This window comes from Phoca vitulina, unplaced genomic scaffold (genome assembly GCF_004348235.1).
Source record: "Phoca vitulina isolate PV1807 unplaced genomic scaffold, GSC_HSeal_1.0 scaffold1, whole genome shotgun sequence".
NCBI lineage: Eukaryota > Metazoa > Chordata > Mammalia > Carnivora > Phocidae > Phoca > Phoca vitulina.
Genome location: NW_022589704.1, coordinates 84,371,256 through 84,392,703, shown reverse-complemented (window position 1 = coordinate 84,392,703; position 21,448 = coordinate 84,371,256). Strand labels below are relative to the sequence as shown.

Sequence of the window (21,448 nt, the reverse complement as noted above, 5' to 3'; positions counted from 1 at the left end):
CATGTACAGGCTTTTAAAATTAGGGTCTGTTTCTAGTTTCCTATTGGTTCATTAATGTCCTGACTTTTCCCTTTCGTTATTTAATTAATTTATCTATTTCCTTAAAGTCTTCCCCGAGTGCACATTTCTCATAAACTTTGAGGATTCCTGTTTAGGAAAATGAAAGAGCATTTTTCTTCAGTCATGTTTTCATAGTTACAACTTTTGAGAACAATTTCTTGAGAGATGTTTGGGAGCAAGGCATAGGATGGACTCCCATGGGATACATTCTTCGATGTGAAATCACCCAGTCAAACAAAGGGTATAATAACTTATATAGGAAAAATATTTTACGTTGCCATCACTATACATGCAGATGTTTCTCCATAAACTGGCTAGTCTTCATTAGGATATGCCTTTACTTTTATTCTTGGGTCCATGTAACTGCTCTATCATATTCCCTGTATTTACACTTACTTTGTGACAGGTAAAATTAGATTTTTTCCCCCAAATTTGGTTTAGTGTTGATTTCTTTGGATATCATTATCTCTATTGTTATTAGCTGTGTGACTCTGGGTAAGTTATTTAACTTAATGCCTTCGTGTCTTTGCTCATACATAGGGGACAGTAATTGTACCTACTGAGACGACTCTTGCACTATCAAATGGAATATCCGAGTACGAGCCCCAGACTTGCACTGGGCACAAAGTAAGAGTTCAGTAAGTTGCTGTGCTTACAACATGTTGATGCTTCTGTAAACCTTTATCTATAATGTATATTTAAAATCTGTACTTGATTTCTTTCGTGAAATTTTTTTTTGGTGCACTGTAGCTATTTATTTTACTTATTTTCTTGCTTTCACTAATAATATTGTATTTTAGAGCTGGAATAAGTATATTAGTTTTTGTTATCTTAAGTTTGTTGGATATTAAATTTATATACAAATGGAGTTTATTTCTGAATTCTCTATTTTGTCCATTGTTCTACTTTTGAATCTGTAAAGTACTCTTTTAAAAGTTATCACTCAATACATGTTCTGAATGTGGTAGGACATGTTTCCCTTCGTTATTCCTTTGCTAGAGAATCCTTTGATATTCTGCGCATTTATTTATTAATTTTATATGAATTTTAGAAGTATGCTGTGAAGATATAAAGTAATATTTTGGCATCTTTATTGGCATCTTGTTAAATTCTTAAGTTATCTTAAGAGATATTGTCATTTTTATTACAGCATTTATTATTTCCTGTCAGAAGCATATATGTCTACATTTATAGAATCTGCCTTACTTTCCCATTATTTTTTGTTGTTTTCTTCGGCAGAGGACTAAGAGAAAGAAAACTTCTGTTTTAAATCATGTTCTTGGGAAACTAATTCCCCCAATCATATTCTTGGGAAAGTAGCTATATGCTTATTTATAAGAAACATGTGAGGGTGGCTCTGTCCATTGAGAATCTACCCCAGATCCATGCCCCTTAAATGGGGCCAACATCAATCATTTTCCTCAGCTATAAATTTGGGATGCTAATTCTTGTTTGAATGTCTAGTACATTGCCGTAATGGTTATCAAGTAATATATTAAAAATAATTTGAAAATATTCCAATATAAACGAGGGCATGGTATAATGAAACAATTATAAAAACATTTTTGCTTCCCAGACAATAAGATTCTAGAGGGCAGGAACCACATCTTCTACTCTTGGTATCCACAATATGATGCCTGACCACGATAGGAACTCAGTAAATACTTCTATGTTAGGGGAAGAGGTAGGTAGTAATAACATTACAAAAAATAAAAGAAGGAAAGGCTTGAGGAACGGTATGGTCTAGAGAGAATGCTTTTATTCAGTTTTACTGGCACATTTCTTTCATTTCATATGTAATAATCTTTTAATTCAACATTGATCCATATATTTATAAGCTTTCCTTCTGCTGCGCTCCCCCTGTAGCGAAATTTTATACCTTTAAATTAATGTGATATAAGCGATTTGTGTTCCTAGAAACTTTCTATTACATCCCTCCCCCAACCCCTTAGTGTAGCTGCTTTTCTGAAAATGAGACGTAGCTGGGAGTGAAAAGAGAGATGGGAGGGGAGGGAAATGTTATATAATCATCCAACACTGACTCCAGAACTAAGGAGCAGGAATATGCCAAGATCACAGTAATAGCCATTGTCATGCCAGATGCTAACCAGAAGTTTTCCACATACTGTTCTTAACCTCAAATTAAAGGTGAACCAGAAGGGTTTCTATCTGCCAAAACTGTAGCTCAGGTTTTTACTTTCCTTGAAACCTTCATGGTTCCCCAATACCTAAAGCTAAAACTCCTTCTTGCACCACGTCTGCAGTTGGGAAAGAAGAGCCCTGCTATAAGGCTTTGGCTGTTCACAAAAAAAAAAAAAAAAAACTGTTTAGAATTATCATTTGTGGGAAATTATTACGCATACAAACACATTCCACTGACTTGATATCTTAAGTATTTGTCTTTTTTTTTTTTTTTAAACCATCAAGGGCTAACAATGTGACCCTGTCATGAGAACTGGTCAAAACTAAAATATTTGCATTGAGGAGCTTCTGGGTTTTTTGGTCCATTTGTTGCATGGAGTCTGACAGGCGCTTGGTGTAGCAGAATGATCTTTCAATTTTCTGAATTAAAAGTAATTAAAATAATGTTGGAACTAAACTCTGGAGTAAGTGAGGCAATGCACAAAGTGCTTAGAACACTACCTGGCACATGCTAGGTGCTCAAGAAAGGACAGTTCTGATGTTTCTAAGGAATGTTCTAGTAAGTGATAAATCAAGCTCTGATATGGGATGACAAGTTGCAGACATCCCAGAACATGTCTGCTTTATTCACCATTTCATCCTAATTGTCTAGCATAGCGCTTGGCACAAAGAAGATATTTAAAAAACACTCATTGCATATGTATAGAAGCATGTAGGAGTGAGGAGACGGACTCCCTGGTTGGACTTCTAACCTTGCCACTATCTCCTGCCTGTCTCGCCCACGGTGCCCGGTTCTGAGAACCTGGAATAGTCCTTGTGCTAGATCTGTCTACTCTTTTGTAAAATGAAAGGATGACACAAAAGAGCTAGAAACAATGTATCTATAAACTAGAATCATAATCTACCACACTTCCCAGAAAAAGGATTACAAAAACCTTATGACAATATAATTTGAAGATAATAAACATACGTGAAAATAATCAATAGTATGGAGACTCTACAAAGTTGTTCTATTACAGTTTTAACATTTTCAAAAGAAATTTAATGGAGATTGTTTCATCAAAAGGGCAGTAAAACTCACTGGCATTAACATCATCACACAGATGTGCTAGATTTCCCTAAGAGATCTGTGGAGAGGGAAGGAGAAGGAAGTTGGAGACAAAGAAATTAATGCACAAACTTGCAACTAAAAGAGAATAAATTCTGGAAGTCTAATGCATAACACAGTGATTATAGCCAACAATATTATATTATATACTTCAAAATTGCTAAGAGACTAGATTTTAAATGTGTTCATCACAAAGAAGAAATGATAATTATGTGACACGAGAGAGGTGTTAGCTAAAGCTATAGTGGTAATCATATTACAATACATAAATGTGTCAAATTAACATATTGGACACCTTAAACTTACACAATGTTATATATAAGTCATATCTTGATTAAAAAAGAAAAAAAAAAGACTAATGAGTGGTCCTGCAGTCATATATTAAGGCTTTCTTGGTTTTCCAATACATCAAGGCTTGTATGTGAAAGAGAAAAGTTTAACTTACAGGCAGTGCAATCAAAATGACTTAAGCCTTCAGTCTCAGTCTTTCTACCTATCAAGTGGGATAATAATACCTACTCCATTGGGCTTATCATGAGCATTACAGTAAATAATGTGACAAAGAACCATGTAAGAAGTAAATTGTCAATAAACAGTAGCAATTAATAGCATAATAATAATTACTGCAATTATTTATAAGAAAACTACTTCTTTACAAGTGTTAATAGCATTGAGAGTAAGTACTCTGGCTGATATTACAGAGTATATAAATTGGCTTATGGTATGGGTTTTAGATATGCTAATGCAGCATCCAGAAGAGACAACAGGCGAAGAAATGTATGCTTGCTAGGTAACCCTTTTGTGAAGTTGGATGGTGAGTTGGGGAAAAAAAATAATGTTTAAACTTAGAGAAACGGTTCGGAAAACAAGAACACAGAAAGCTATTAGCATAGCAGTAAAAAGTACTACCTAGCTATGTGACCTTACTTAATTTCTCTTTGCCTCAGTTTTCACCACCTGAGAAAAATGGAGACAGTAATACTGAACAAGACTGTTATGAGAAATTGGAATTAATATTTGTACATTGCTTAGAACAATGCCTGGAATACAGTGAGTACTATGTAAGTGTTTGTTAAACCAAAACAATGATAAGAATGGCTGAAAATACATAAAATGGCCTGTTAGGAAAACTTTAGAGTCAAGATTGGCAAGGTGGCCTTCTAGGAACACCACCTGGAAAGCTACCAGGCTCATTTGTCCATACAACAACTTGGAATCCTCTCATGTACAAGGTGAATTGCTGTAGCCATGAAGAAAGCTGACTCACATTTGGAATGACAGAGATGGACGAGAGGCTAAGGCACAAAGAGCCCCAGTTGAGACTGGAAATATCATAGATAACATGATACCCCTTCCTGTGGGCTTCCACAGCATTCCCTAATTATTTCACAGCATCTTGGGTACCTGTTAATTGTATGTAAGTATCTGCCCAAGGCAGAGCTCCCTGAAGGTGGAGGCTGAGTCTTGTTCACTGTGGAATTCCCCTCCTACAGTGCTCAGTAAGTATACGCTGCAGTCAAGCCAAAGTTGAGTAATAAGATTAGACCTATAATGACTGAGCACTCAGTACCTGGGCCCCTGAGGCTCCACACCCTACTTTTAACCCTTCATACTGCTCTAAATAGCTCAGTGTTAATGAGTGGGAAGGGAGACTGTTATCCCAAGAACATGGCCCTGTGTAAAATCCTTGTCTTTTCTGTAGTGGTGGCTTAAAACTACCCAATAGTAAAACTGGCTGAGAAGCATTCTGCTTAGGGACTTCCTCCAGTCACACTTCTCAGTTCATCCACAAATACCTCAATGCTGCCACAAACAAAACTCACCAGCTTTGCAAATGAGTAGAATTTTTCTTCCTTCTTTCTACAGCTATCCATCTTGCAAATTCCTTTCTGTGCTTTCCTTGAGAATATCTCTGTCATACATCCCTCTCACTAATCTCTCAGCCACTACTTCAAGAATCACACTTGGATTACCACTGTAGTGTCTTACTGTGAATCTGCCTACATACCACTGAAAGATAAAGCTTCCTAAAATACAAGTTTCATCACATTTCTTTCCTGTTCACGATCTAGGTTCCTTATTTCTTACTTTTACCTAATCTACTTTGGTTATCAAGAACCTCCATACTTTGGTTCTAGCCTACCACACTTCCTACCAAAGCTTCCAAACTCATTCCGTGAGATTAGCATTACTCTGATACCAAAAGCAGAGAAGGACACCACACACACACACACACACACACACACACACACACACACAAATTATAGGCCAATATTCCTGATGAACATAGATGCAAAAATCCTCAACAAAATATTAGCAAACTGAATTAATAAGACATTCAAAGAATCATACACCATGATCAAGTGGGATTTACTCCAGAGAGGCAAGGTAAGTTCAACATCTGAATACCACTCAATGTAATACACCACATTAACAGAATGAAAAATAAAAATCATATGATCACCTTCATAAATGTAGAAAAAGCATCTGACAAAATTTATTACTCATTTATGAAAACTCTTAACAAAGTGGGTATAGAGGAAATGTACCTCAACATAATAGAAGCCATATATGAAAAACCCACATCTAACATCATACTCAACAGTGAAAATCTAAAAAGTGGAAAGCTTTTCCTTTAAGATCAGCATCAAGGGCGCCTGGCTGGCTCAGTCAATAGAACATGTGACTCTTGATCTCAGGGTTGTGAGTTTGAGACCCACGTTGGGTGTGAAAATTGCTTAAAAATAAGATTTTTTTTTTTTTTTTAAGAATTTGCCTAAGATCAGAATCAAGACAAGGATGCCCACTCTAGCCATTTTTATTCAACATAGTACTAGAAGTCCTAGCCATAGCAATTAGGCAAGAAAAAGAAATAAAAGTCATACAAATTGGACAGGAAGAAGTAAAATTGTCCCTATTTGCAAATGACATGATACTATATGTAGAAAACTCTAAAGACTCCACCAGAAACTGTTAGAACTAATAAATGAATTCAGTAAATATGCAGGATACAAAATTGATGTATACAAATCTGTTTCATTTTTATACACTAATAACAAACTATTGGAAATAAAATTCAAGAGAACAATTCCATTTATAATCACACCAAAAAGAATGAAATACCTAGGAATAAATTTAACCAAGAGGGTGAAAGTTCTATAAACTGAAAACTATAAAACATTCGTGAAGAAACTGAAGAAGACACAAATAAATGTAAAGATATTATATGCTCATGGATTGGAAGAATTAACATTGGTAAAATGTCCATACTACCCAAAGCAATCTACAGATTCAATTCAATTCCTATCAAAATTCCAATGACATTTTTCACAGAACTAGAGCAGGTAATTCTAAAATGTGTATGGAAACACAAAAGAACACGATACCCAAAATAATCTTGAGAAAGAAGAACAAAGCTAGAGGTACCATACTCCCCGATTTCAAACTATATTACAAAGCTATAGTAATCAAGAGTGTAGTATCAGCATTAAAACAGACACATAGATCAATATAACAGAATACAAAGTCCAGAAATAAACCCACACACATATTGTCAATTAATTTACAACAAAGGAGGCAAGAATGTACAATGGAGAAAGAATAGACTCTTCAACAAATGGTGTTGGGAAAACTGGACAGCTACCTGCACAAGAATAAAACCGGAGCACTATCTTATAACACCATACATAATAATTAACTCAATATGCATTAAAGACTCAAATGGGAGACTTGAAGTTATAAAACTCCTAGATGAAAACATGGGCAGTAAGCTCCTTCATGTCAGCCTTACCAATTTTTTTTTTGGCTCTGACTCAAGAGGCAAGGGAAACAAAAGCAAAAATAAGCAAGTGGGACTACATCAAACTAAAAAGCTTCTTCTGAACAGCTAAGGAGACCATCAACAAAATGGAAAGGCAACCAGAGAATGTGAGAAGATATCTGTAAGTCATATATCCAATAAGGGGTTAATACTGAAGATATATAAAGAACATGTACAGCTTAATGCCAAAAAACAAACAAACCAACCAACCCATACAATCTAACTAAAAAATGGCAGGGGATCTGAATGGATATTTTTCCAAAGAAGACATACAGATGACTAATAGGCACATGAAAAAGATGCTCAACATCACTAAGCACCAGGGTAATGCAAATCAAAAGCACAATGAAATATCACCTTACCCCTGTCAAGATGGCTATTATCAGAAAGACAAGAAATAACAAATGTTGGTGAGGATGTGCAGCAAAGGAAATACTCATGTACTGTTGGTGGGAAAGTAAGTTGGTGCAGCTACTATGGAAAACAGTATGGAAGTTCCTCAAAAATTTAAAAATAGGACCAATATATTATCCAGCAATTCCATTTCTGGGTATTTATCCAAAGAAAACAAAAATACTAATTTAAAAAGATATACGTGCCCCTATGTTCACTGTAGCATTATGTACAATAACCAAGATATGAAAATAACCTAAATGTCCAATGACAGATGATAAAGAAGATAAAGAAGACTTGGCATACACACACACACACACACACAGACACACACACACACACAGGAATACTACTCAGCCATAAAAAATGAAATCTTGACATTTGCAACAACATGGTAGACTTTGAAGGCATTACGCTAAGCGAAATAAGTCAGACAGAGAAAGACACATATTGTATGATTCCACTTAACATGTGGAATCTAACAAAACAAAACAAACAAAACATAACACCCCAAACTCATAGATACAGAGAACAGTTTGGTGGTTGCCAGAGGGGAGGAGGGTTGGGGTTGATATGGATGAAGGGGATTAAGAGGTACAAACCTGCATTTACAAAGTAAGTAAGTCATGGGGATGTAATGTACAACATGGGGATACAGTCAATGATATTGTATGAACTTTGGAAGGTGACAGATGGTCACTAGATTTATAGTAGTAACTGTTTCTGCAATGTATACAAATGTCAAATCACTATTGTACTAATATAATATTATAACTGATATAACCCAAACATGCCCACTGAGGATGAGGGCAAAGGAAATGGCTCTGACGAGGCTCCGTGTGGCATTAAGAATGAGAAGACCTGCTGCCATCAGCTTCAGATTTTTGTGTTTCCACAACTCAATAAAAAAGGCATGGGCCAATGACAACTAGATGTAGACTGTGGGCTACTCCACGTTACAAGGCTGATGCCAAAATGCTTTACACAGTCCACCTAACAGATGGTAATGTATTTCAGCCATTACCAATGCGAGTAGGATTCAAACCAGTGACCCCAGGGGTGAGAGGTTGTATATCCAATTACAAATTCCCACTTTCCTTAAGTGTTAAGATGCCTAAAGCAATATATTTTATTTACATCAAGTTACATTGTATAAACTATATTTGATAAAAGAGATGACTTCACGTTCTCAACTTAAATCAAAGAATGCTTACTTAAGTATTTTTTTTTAATTGAATCACACTTTAATGCCATCGTATAATCTTTTGGTTAACAGGGCTCATCTTGATTATTCTAACAAAGGGAAACATGGAAATTAATACTTAAGTTGTAGAGCTTATGTCATCTATAAAATTACACATTAGAAAATTCAAAAGAGATACCTGGGACATCTGTGAAGGTTTCTCCAAGGACAGACACATGGAAATTGAGTCTTAAATCCTTAAGGTGCATTAACACTTTAAAAAAACTCTCTGGATCTTTATCATGCTCCCTGGAAATAAACACACAAAATATTACTTGTGAAACCTTAAGGTATGTTAGAAACGATGTTTTCCCTTTTCGCAGTATCAATTCCTTTTGTGGTCTGTTGCTAGTTAAGGGAGCCTCGGGCATCCAAGCGGAGATTTCCCCCTATAACCTTAAATTGTAGCATCAGCATTGAGTGATTTCATGAATGTAACTTCTCTCTCATGGATCAAAACCCAGTTCTATTGAAATCTTAAGGCTCTGCAGCCTTTTATTAAAGGAGAAATCTATCTTGTTTTTCACATTTTTTTGGTTAGACTATAGAAAGTCTAGTGTATTTTCCTTTCTCCTAAAATGGTTAATTTTCCACTTAACACAGGTTTTTAACAAAAGAAAAGACCAGTCTTCAAAGGACGATTCTCTACCAAAGAGATCATGAGAATGTACCAAAGATGTTTTTCATTTTCATGGGTCTGAATACCTTCCTCTCACATTTACTGAGCCCCTTTGTGCCCATAAGGAACGCACAATTTAGGGAGCAAGATTACAGACTCTCTCACTAATCTCTCATTTTAAATAATTGAATGGAGAATTATAAATACATCAAAAGGGGGTAGGCTTGAGTCTAAGTCTGCTGAGTATTAACTCAGGAGTGGAGGTTAGTCAACTCATAAAAGAATAGTAATAAAGATAATTCTTTCATTTAGTAGAGGCTTTGAAAAACATGGATTATTTTTGTTTGTTTAGCTTGTCAGTCTTCTTTATGACAGAATGAAAGGTTAAAGGACACTAAAATAAAAAAAAATTCATCAGTTCAAGAAATCACATTAAAATGAAGTGAGTTATTTTTTACATTGTAAGGTGTGAATATTTCAGTATTTTTTGCATTTAATTGCACTGTTTTAAATTATCTTATTTCAGACAGATGTGGACCAGATGTCTTCAAAATATTTGTTTTTTATTTATAATTCAGAATTTTAACTTATTTTTTATATTACAGAGAAATAGTTATATATCAGCAATTGAATTTCTCATTTACCAACTAATTATGTAAAATAAATCTGTAAATTGATCAAACTGCTATATGAAATATGAAAATTACATCATTCAGGAAATCTCATGAAAAATGACATCTGCAGCCCTAAATGTGTTAATTCACAATTCAGTCAATATTTTCAGTATCAAGAATTAAAACAAATGCATCTTCTGATTAACATTTTAAAACAGCATTTATAATCTTATGGAATTATAAGATCTTATAGAATCTGTAACAACTTATTTTAAGCTCTGTATCTCTTGATTTGGTTTACTTCAAATAATAAAGAACGCAATGGTGAAATTTTGATCACTTTTTAAAATGATGCATATTATATGCATGTACCATTGGGAAGTTTTTGGATAGTTCTCATATATACTGTATATGCTGTGGGCAAGAAGAAAGACTCAAAACAGTTTGAAAGTAAAGAATACACCATATGCCATCTTCAACCATATCAATCAAATAGCTGCCACCTAATCTGTAATATGTTCTTTTAGTCTGATTCTCTGGGAAGTACTTAGTGGAAACAATATAACATAATATATCTTAAAGAGAGAGTAAAACTACAGGGAAATCTAGCCACTCTATTCTCTAAATTTTTCATATTGAGTTCCAAAAATTTTGGCTATAGATCCTCAAGAGAATATTTATTCTAAATATTTCCTGCTGTTTTGTTTGTTTGTTTGTTTTGTATTAAGCTTAAAATAGATGCGGTTTGGGGTTGGGAGGAGGCTTAAGCGGGTAGAAGCTGTAGTTCTGAAAAGATTCCAATGAGTGTTTTCAAGGCAGCAGGCTTTATGAACCTGCACTTTCAGTGTTTCCATTCAAGATAAATGCATTACAATCCTACTGTATCCTTTCGATTTTTAAAAATTTTTTTATTATGTTATGTTAACCACCATACATTACATCGTTAGTTTTTGATGTAGTGTTCCATGATTCATTGTTTGCATATAAAACCCAGTGCTCCATGCAGAACGTGCCCTCTTTAATACCCATCACCAGGCTAACCCATCCCCCCCCAGAACCCTCAGTTTGTTTCTCAGAGTCCATAGTCTCTCATGGTTTGTCTCCCTCTTCTATTTCCCCCCCTTCGTTTTTCCCTTCCTGCTATCTTCTTCTTTTTTTTTTTTAACATATAATGTATTATTTGTTTCATGTTTTTATTCAATTTACTTAAATGAAAAATAAAGCAGTTCACCCATTTCTATAGATATTTTTATAGGTGGACAAAAGCTTTCATATTCAACAGTCACTTTGCATAAGAACACAAAAGAGATTTGTATGAATCCCTCTCTTATTTAAACTATAATATATGGACGAATGTAAAGTGAGATTTTTCTTCCCCAAAATTATCCCTCAGGAAAAGAGGCATTTTATACTAAAGGCCTTTTAACGTCTCTCATAATACTGGGCACTCTCTCAATTACTTTATTTTGAAGAAAGCACTGTTTAGGGAAGTTGCATTAACCTGAAACAATGTGTAGTGGTTAACAGTTTTGGATGGTGGCAGCAGTCATTCACTCTAGGACTGGTAAAAACAGAAGCAAAGGAATTTAATATTGTCTTAGTAATTATTTTGAGAGACATGACCTAACAGTTCAAAGTGCTGGACGTTGCTGAAAGCAAGTATTTTAAAGATCACTAAAAAAAGTAATAGAATAAGTGGTTATTGGAGATTGTGAGTAGTAAGTGGGTTTTTCTAGCTAAGGAAAAGATTTCCAGTGATGACAGTTTCCCAAGTCTTGCACCCCAAGCAGCTTAGATGGGGTTCCAGATGACAGGTGTTGGAAACACGCCAGCTTCCTGAAAAGATGGCACCCTCCATACTGATGTCAAGAATGCACGGAAGGGGGAGTTGGGCTACAACTGCTTCATGAAATGTAAGGGTGGGAAAAGAGCAATACTTCTAAAATGATTTTACGTGATATGCGCTTTAAAGTACTACTTATGTCTAAATTAGTAGATCATATATTGTAAGTAGACACTTTATTTCATTTATGTCCCTCAAAGTTACATAGTGAATTTTGCTAAATTTTTTCTCAGTTTTCTCTTTAGAAAAATGAGAAATTTCCTAGCATTCAGATGATCATTAGATGCTGTGCACAGATATTTAGCCAGAGCCATATATCAAGGCGTGAATGTCAGTCAATGGCAGAGCTCAATATATTTTGATGAGTGAGGAACTCATCCCAAATATCCAATGGGTCATCCATGGAATCTATCCCAGCATCCATGATATTAATGAACCCATTTATCAGAGTATATGAATCTGTCTTAGATTTCTTCCTAAGAAATCTAATGTGAAGCTCTCATATTTATAATTTTAGCACAAAGCATTAAATACCACATTGCATTAAAAATAATGCTGTAGAGGGGCGCCTGGTTGGCTTAGTCGGTAGAACGTGTGATTTCATGATCTTGGGGGTGTGAGTTCGAGCTCCACATTAGGTGTAGAGATTACTTAAAAATAAAATCTTAAAAAAAAATGCTATTGAAGTATACCTCTTGACATGAAAAAATACCTGAGAAATACTGTTAAGTAAAAGGGAAATGACAGACTAGTATTTATCACATGAACTGCTTTTATAAGACAAATGGGTGTGTGTACCTAGAAAAAATTCTAGGATCAACTATATCAAAATGTTAACAGGGGTTGTGTTAGGTTTCTCCCCCTGCCCATGTTGTCTATTGTTTAATAAAGATTTTTAAATATAAATCATTTTTAATGCTTTTAAGGAACTACCCCCCCCCAACATTCTGCCACAAAATTGTATTCATAGGATTTTTGGCTAATGTTGTACCATTTTCAGTATGTATAGTAGCATAATTCCTACTTTCTTGTGACCCCTCTACATTTGATAGCTGCCCATCAAGCAAACTTGATTGATCAAAAAACATCCTTGAAGATGAGTCAAAGTCCAGGCTTCCCACAATGCCCTCACCCTTGAATAGGTAAGAATGAAACAGTCTGGCTGGGAACGAGCTCCTCAGCAGCCCAAATATGGCAGAAGCGACCAGCACGGAAATATTTCAGGCTTACTGGAAGCAGCAGATATAGCAAGAACAGCTTTTATTCCCAAATATTATTCAGAACATTTGAAAAGCATAAACTGTTTCCATGTGTTTTTTCTTCCTATATCTGTTCTCTCTCTGTTGCCTTTCCCGTTTAGTTTTGTAGAGCTAAATTTCTTCTTATTCCTCATTTAACATTCGTTCAGTAAATATTTATTGAGGATTTCTAAGTTCTCCATACTTGTCACTTACACTAAACTGTTACCCTTTCCTATTTTCCCACATAACTTTATCCTTACAGAATGCAATCTCTTTGATCTCGTTCCTTGCATTGCCTGGGCAGAAACCTGGCTCTTTACCCATGCTATTGTTTCCCAGCAGCATGTCACTGTGGACTGAGAATTCCGTGAGGGAAAGATAAAGGATGCCTGGTTTGTTCATTATAAGTACCCAGTGCCTTGCCAAGTAGTGGAAGATTTTACTTCTGTTCCTCAGTATCTGGTTCTTTTCTGCCCACACCGAAGACTCCAGGGTCAACTCCTCCCGGTAGGGGAGGCCACAGAACTCGTTCTGGTCAGTGGGTTGCAAGCTCACTGATTTGTGTCACTTCCAGAGAGAAGCATCTAAGAGTAGTTCTGAATAGCACTTTCTTGGGTGCAGTAATCCTCGTGGAGATCTTGTGTTACAACTGTTAGGTTAAAAGAGGGAGGCGGTCTGGACTGCTACGTGGAGGCTAAGCCACCTAACCATGTAGCCGACTTTGAGTTAGTGAGGTAAATAAACTTTTGTTGTGTTAAACAACTGACATGGGGGAGGGGTGTTCATTACTGCAGCATAATGTGACCTATGCTGACTAATACATTATCTGTGGCATAAAATTACCTGCTCAAAAAAATATTTGTTGAATAAATGAAGGAATGGAAAAAAATGAATTACATTTGTAGAGCTCCTGCTGTATGTTCACAATTCCAAGCCAGGCACCGGATCATAATCTGAGTTAAGCATCTCAACCAAGTAGCCAAACAAATACAATTATTCTTCCGTTTAACATCACACAGAAGAGGTTGAGTCTGCATTTGAAATCATGTCTCGTCACTTGGAAGTCATCATTTTTCTACACAATCTTTGTTTTTTTCTTTCTTTCTTCCTACATATAATGAGAAGAAAAAGAGTTGGCACCTTCAGTCCATGGTTTTGTTTCCAGACCAGCAAGCCCTGGACATTCCTTAGATTCTTCTGACTTGAGGTTAAAACCCATTGGACAAGAGATGGCAATAAGAATATGTGCAAGTAATATAAAATTAGGATCTAACACCATGGTTTCAAACTTCTTTCCCTTTATGATAACGCTGCTAATCTCCATCTTCACTTCCTCATCATGGAGTACTGCTTTGCTTCCCAAATCAGCGATGTGTTCCTTGTTCAAAAACATAAAGCTTCCATTTACCACCCTGTGTTAGTTGTTACGATCGTTTACTTTTCTACTCTCCTTTCTAGGGCCATAAACGCTTCCCTCTCCCTTACAGGCCTGACAAAGCGGTAATTTGGTTCTGGTTTCCCTCCACGTGTGCGGCTTCTGCTTCCTAAATGCTGCTTCGAATAGAATTCAACCAATAGTTTTAGCCACCAACTTCTCGACTTCTTTCCGTTTCTGTCCCTCTCGGATACTACTAGCGCCCCTCTTTCTCTCACTCTACCAGACCTCCCCACTACTATTTACTTATGGTGGACCAAGACCAAGACTCTCCGCTGTGGCTTTCTCTGATGACTGTTCATACTGTATTCTGCCCTTCAACTCTACTTTTAGAGGAAGAGTGAAAGGTGCAGTTCAGAGAAAAGTGGCTCTGCCACTGACCAGCAGTATGACGATGGCTACATTACATAACCACATACAGCCTCCGTTGCTTCATCCTTAAAGTGGTATAACAATGATACCCACATTAAAAAAAGTTAGTTGTTAGGAATGAAGAAATGCCCGGCACCCTGGAGATCTACAATAAACTCTCATTCTCTTCATCGTTGGTATTGGTAGTATTTTCATATTTTAGAAATGTTAATTTATTCCATCTCCTCTCCTCCCCAGTACACTCAAGATGCTAAGATATTTCATGTCCATTGCTTCGGGAAAGGCTTGGGCCAGGCATGGGGGCCTCCAAACCCCTCCAAAAAAAGGGGGGGGGCAATCTTCTTGGTTGATTACAGGAGCAACAATCCAGGTAGAAATGGTAAGGACTTCTGACAGGTACAAGTATTTAAGCAAAACACTGCACGAGTGTAGCACACACCCTTCCACCCTGTGCTGCCGTTTCACCTCCGGACAAGAAACATGAAGGACTGGTGGAGGACAAGTTGAGGGGAACAGAACTTTGAGGGTCCCAGAAGCCATGCATCACACTTGCTGGGTCAGAACCTTGAGGGAGAAGCACAACTCCGGAGAGTGAACGTCTGAGCAAGTGTATCTAGACAGACAGTACCGGGGACACGCGTGAGAGATTCCTGAGCTGTGGTAGGCATAATGGTGGGACCGTGGTTTCCGAGCACCTCACGGAAGAAGCACAGAGCAGCCGGCAGACAGACAGAAGCAAGGGATTCCTCCGCAGTGGCCTGTGAGGAATGGGGACCAGGAAAATGGAAGACAGGATCTCGAACTACATGAGATTTCTGTCACCATATTGAAATGGGCCATTGCACGGAAATTAAGTTAAGAAAAATAAAATTCTCATTTATGCCTATCAGGGTTTCATGCCATCTGCACATTCTTAGTTTCATCTTTCCTTTTATTTTTTTTTATTTTTTAATTTTTTTTAAAGATTTTATTTATTCATTTGAGACACAGAGATACAGAGAGAGAGAGCATGAGCAGGGAGAGAGGCAGAGGGAGAGGGAGAAGCAGGCTCCCCGCTGAGCAGGGAGCCCGATGCGGGGCTCGATCCCAGGACCCTGGGATCATGACCTGAGCCGAAGGCAGACACTAAACCATCTGAGCCACCCAGGCGCCCCTCATCTTTCCTTTTAATAACAGAGGGAGATATCTGCCTTTCAAAATTCAAAGTCTAGTAGAGCTCCAGATCTTCTACCTTGTTTCTTTTTGAGAGAACTGTGTCCTTATATTCTGTTTCCTTCCAGAAGCCTGTGACCTATTCCCTATTCCACAATTTCTTTACTTGTGTCTTTGGCATTTTTAAGTTACCCCTTTTACCTGATAACATTTATTGATGATAAGAGTTCCAATAATGGATTATTTCTAGGTGACTTTTCACAGATCATCTCAACTTAGAACACGAGCTATGTCTGTCTTTTCTCCTTCCTGTGTTTTCCTTACAACTTTGCTCCTATTCCCACATTCTCTTGGATGAAGGTGTTCTCTAACTATACCAATTCCCACCCCTGCCCCATTCATTCTCATGCTGCTTATGTTTTCTTTCAAGTTTGACACCACTGACCATACTCTGCCTTCTTAGAAATGATCCTCGCTTGTTTTCCAAATAGTGTACTTAGACTACAACCCAATGACCTTCTCCCCAATTAAATCCTCCCACTCATTCCATCCAGATGGCCACCCAGTGAAAAGAAATCATTTTTTTTCCCATTAGGTACCACAACATGATTACCTTTTAAATCTCCCCATTGCTAAAAGCTTAGAGCCCCCAGGTTGTTTCTCTTCAACCATGATTTCCTCTCTCCCTGGATATTGTATACAATAATTTCATTCAGCCATCTAATTCGTCAATAAGCTCTCCTCTGCAACTCTGGCCAGCCAGCCTGCAGATAGCCATGCCTCAAAGAACTGGCAGGCCACGAAGAACCTTAATTAAGATGAATGAGGTCTTCCCCATTCTTGGATGTTACTTAAGTGGCATCCACTATTACACATACTTTTAAATCATCATAATGTACATAATTACTTCCTCTCAGACTTGGGAGGTTCTATGGAACTAAACTCTTTCCCCAATTCATTACTAAGTCTATTTCCCTCTGTAATAAAGTTGCTCCTTGTCAAATGTGGTGACTGGGGCTGGAATTTGAAACCAACTAATCATTTATATTTTCTTTTGAATTATAACATTTCTAAGAGATATGTAGAAATACATTCAAAACTGTTGCTAGTTATCCTGAGCACTCCTCCAGCAGTCCCCCTTCTATAGTTAGAAAGTTCTTGCAGGGTTCAGTCTAGGAAACTCTCTGACATCCCTGAGAATTGTGTTTCTACCTCTCATGTAGGAAGATGCATGATTCTTGTTTCCTATTTTACCCTGTCAGGAAGCTTACAGTCAGATTTTCAAGTGCTCAATCTCAACATCCAGGAACTGTTAATAATAGTACTGAAAAGTATAATAAAGGAAATAAAAAAAAAAACAACACCTCACTGGAGGGGCTCAATAGTAGAAAAAGTATAGCATGGAATAGAATCAGTGATCTTGACATAAACAGAATTTACCCGATGTGAACATCAGTGAGAAAATAGACCCAAAAATTAAAAAACAAAAACAAAAACAAAAACATAACAAAGAACTGAACCTCAGGGACTTATGGGAAAAGAGAAGATCCAACATTTGTAGCATCAGAGTTCCAGGAGGGGATTCTGTATTATTTCTTACAACTGCATGTGAATTTACAATTTTTTTTTAAGATTTTATTTATTTATTTGACAGAGAGAGCTCCCTGACTGAGCCACCCAGGGACCCCTACAATTATTTTAATACACATTTCAACTATAAAAAAAAGCATGCCCATTGTAGTAAAATACAAATAATTCAGAAATATATAAAGTCAGAAAGCCCCTATTCCTTACCGCTCCTGATAGTACTCCTCAGAGGTAACCACTACTAACAGTTGTTCGGTGTGCAGGGGTCGACCTCTTTCTAGGCATATGCAAACATATATATTTGTGTGAGTGTATTTTTATATACATCTTCCTCATTTTATACATATGAGGTTAATATCAGTCATTCTGCACTTTCCATTTTCACTAAATACATAATAGACATCTATTTCCATCAACACACATAGATATTTCATTTTAAAATGGTTACCTAATATTTCAAAATTTTAAGTAAATTCTCCTCCTAATGGACATTTAAGTTGTTTCCCATTTTTTGATGTTTCAAATAATACTAAAAGTGACACCTAGTGCTTTTTATAACATTCAAATTTCTTTCATAGAATCCTTAATTCTTTCTTGTTTTTCCTCCCTTCCTACAATGTTCACTCTACTTTTGGAACTATCCTACCTTCAAAGTTTCACCTGCTTTACCTTCTGCTATGTTTTAAGTTCCATAAGGGCAGAACTTATGCCTTTGTTTACCCAGTATTCCCCATGTCTAGAACAAGGCCTGGCGTACAGTTTAAAAAGTTATTGGGCTCCTGGGTGGCTCAGTCAGTTAAGCGTCTGCCTTCGGCTCAGGTCATGATCTGGGAGTCTTGGGATCGAGCCCCAGGTCGGGCTCCCTGCTCAGTGGAGAGTCTGCTTCTCTCACTCTCTCCTGCTCTCTCTCTGTCAAATAAATAAAAAAAATCTTAAAAAAAAAAGTTATTACTCTGAATCAACTCTAAATCTAGATCACTTCTTGTGAATCTAATCTTCTTATTCCCATTTACTGTAAATGATGATTTTACTATTTCTATAATCAGGTGCATATTCAGAATCTTCCCTTGGCCCTTCCATTGACAGCTCATGTATAATACTTAAAAACTAAACTGCTGCACTGTCAAACACAGCATTAATGACCAAGCTCCTTTCTCATACTGGCATGTCCTTATTCTCCCAATATTCCAGGATCTCAAGCCCAACACAGTTTTGAACAGAAGGAAGCAGCTTCCAAACTTGTTCTGCCAATCAACTTATTACCAACTTTGCCATTTTGTCCTATACAAATAATTTAAGATTTTCTTGATAATTTCCATTTTTAGAGTACAATATTATCACCTCATACCTTTATACCACCACTGAGCTTCAAACTCCTCCTCTGCTAGTTCAGCTTCCAAAACATTGTTCAATTATCTTCTTCAACATGATTTTCCTTAGATATCTCCTCTCTACAGTAATTAAAAGCCTTTAAATTTTAATTAAGCCACCCTATCCAACATTCAGATATTTCCATCAATCATTTACCTCCGCTATCTCCCCAGATAAGCACTGGTATTCATATTCATTTTCACCCTCTCCCTTTCTCTCTGCTCTTTACAATCCACAGCTCTTGTGCCTACGATTCTTGAATTTGGAACACAGCTCTCCCCACCTCTTTGCCACTCCTTGTCCGTTGTCTCTCTCATTGACTTTAAACTTATTGTTACTGGTAGTCATCCCTGAAAGATGCCATCTCACTCTGAATCACTCCGCTACTAACAGTCATTCATATGCTACTGATCATTTCATGAATGTGTTCTTTTACATTATTTCATAATTATTTTTATGCTGTCCCCTTATAATTAGTCTGGAAGTCCCACAACATTAGAGAAACTCTCTTATTCAGAAGTTGGCGGGCACTCAAAATATGACTTTGAAATGAATGAGTGATGGTTCTGTCATGGCTGAATAGAGACAGTTATATTTTTAAAACTACGGTAGGATAGGCCTATGAAATGACATGAAGGATCATGTTTTTTTTTTTTTTTTTAATGGAGAATTAAACATGGTCTGCATTATTAGATGTCTTTCATCGAAATGGATTTCAATTCTTAATAACAGGTTTTCATACTCAGTTGTGGACATTTTGTCACATCTAGAAATGACAAGGTCTTCAATCATATGGCAAAGAATCTTAACTTGAAGAGAAAAATCCACTCCAAAACCTCATTCTGATTTAAAAAATGTTAAAATAGAAACAGACAGAGTAATTCATAAGAAATCCCTCCAATGGGGAGAAAAATGCAAAAATTCCGTCCATTTCACATACTATGTCTTGCTTCTAGACCCAAAGAAGACTGCTGTGTTTTTTGGCTGACACAGAGATCCCCTAGAAGAGACAGTCTCCCTTACTCAGCAGTGACTGCTAAGCACACCAGATTGTCATGGCAATGACTGTGGGAAAGGAGGAACACAATATGGAATATCTGTTCTAGAAAGACCTGCTCAAAATGATGTGTTCTTGTTGCTACATATGTTGCGTTTTTTCATTTTATAAACAGGATTAATTATGTATCTCCTCCTTTTTGCTACATTCTTATAAATGGAATTAACCTGTATTATTCTACCTGGTCCCTTTTACAATACCATAAAAGAAAAAAGTTCAGCTCCAAACCTCGTTACTCTAGTCTTTTGTTGCTTATTTAGAAGTTATTAAGAACTGCTCACATTAGGTACCAAAGGTATACTAATTATTCATACGGAAAAGAATAAAAGATTCTGAATATTATAATAATATTACATGCTATAAATTAACTATATTGCTCAAGAAAAGACGCTCCAGACTGGGAAGTCTCATGAACCAAAGTCTTAATTAAATATACTTATGGTTAGTGGATATCAGAACAAATTATTTCTGGTAAAGAATAGATAATAAAAATAGTCAAGTATGGTATATAGTGTATTTGGTGAAAGATCATTTTGACTAGTTTGCTTTATAAGTATAGCTAAACCCAAAAGAAGAAAAGAAGATGCTTCTTGAAAGCTAGTAATAACCAATTCATTTATGACTATTGTTCTAAAGATGAGTTTTATCAGAATAAATAAAGTAAAAAAGTTTATATGGACAATATAGCCTAATGGAAAGAGGGCTAAAATCCTAGTTCTGATATTTAGTAGTTGTAATCCAGGGCAAGGAACCAAACCACTCCGAGATTTAAGTTCTTCATCTCTAACAGTCTGGCTAATAATGCTCACTTGAAAGGGCTATTGAGGGGATTAAGTGAGATGACGTGTATGAAACAATTTATAAAGCCTAGCAAACAGAAAATACACAATAAAGAATGGCTGTTATTATTACTGTTGTTATAATGATTATAATCATCATTGTTTTATTATTCATTTATAGAACTGGAAATTTAAGAATATTCTAGTGAGTTTTTAAAAAAAGATTTATTTATTTATTTTAGAGAGAGGGAGTGAGCGAGAGCGAGCGAGCCAGGAGAGAGGCAGAGGGAGGAGAGAGAATCTGGAGCAGACTCCCTGCTGAGCTTGGAGCCTGACATGGGGCTCGATCCCATGACCCTGAGATCATGACCTGAGCCGAAACCCAGAGTCAGAAGCTCAACAGACTGAGCCACCCATGCGCCTATCCAATGAGTTTAATAGCCACCGTAAGTGGGCGAAAAAGTTTGCTACACTTTATAATCAGTTATTGATAGTAAGTGGAATGTACCACTGTTAAGCTTCCAATGTTTACCTTGATAATTATACGCAGAGGCATCTAAAGAGTCAACTATGTTACACATGCAAACAGTATAGTGAGCATTCAATAAATGG

General features: G+C 36.6%; 1 protein-coding gene across 12 annotated transcripts in view; it reads right to left on the bottom strand.

Moving 5' to 3' along the window:
- The window catches only part of GTDC1 (glycosyltransferase like domain containing 1), a 402,869-nt gene that overhangs the window by 32,694 nt on the left and 348,727 nt on the right, over positions 1-21,448 (bottom strand). For all 12 annotated transcript variants that reach the window (XM_032411042.1, XM_032411033.1, XM_032411026.1 and 9 more), the window contains one exon: positions 8,906-9,015. In XM_032411042.1, coding sequence (XP_032266933.1) covers positions 8,906-9,015 — 110 coding nt within the window. The remainder of the gene's footprint in view (positions 1-8,905; positions 9,016-21,448) is intronic.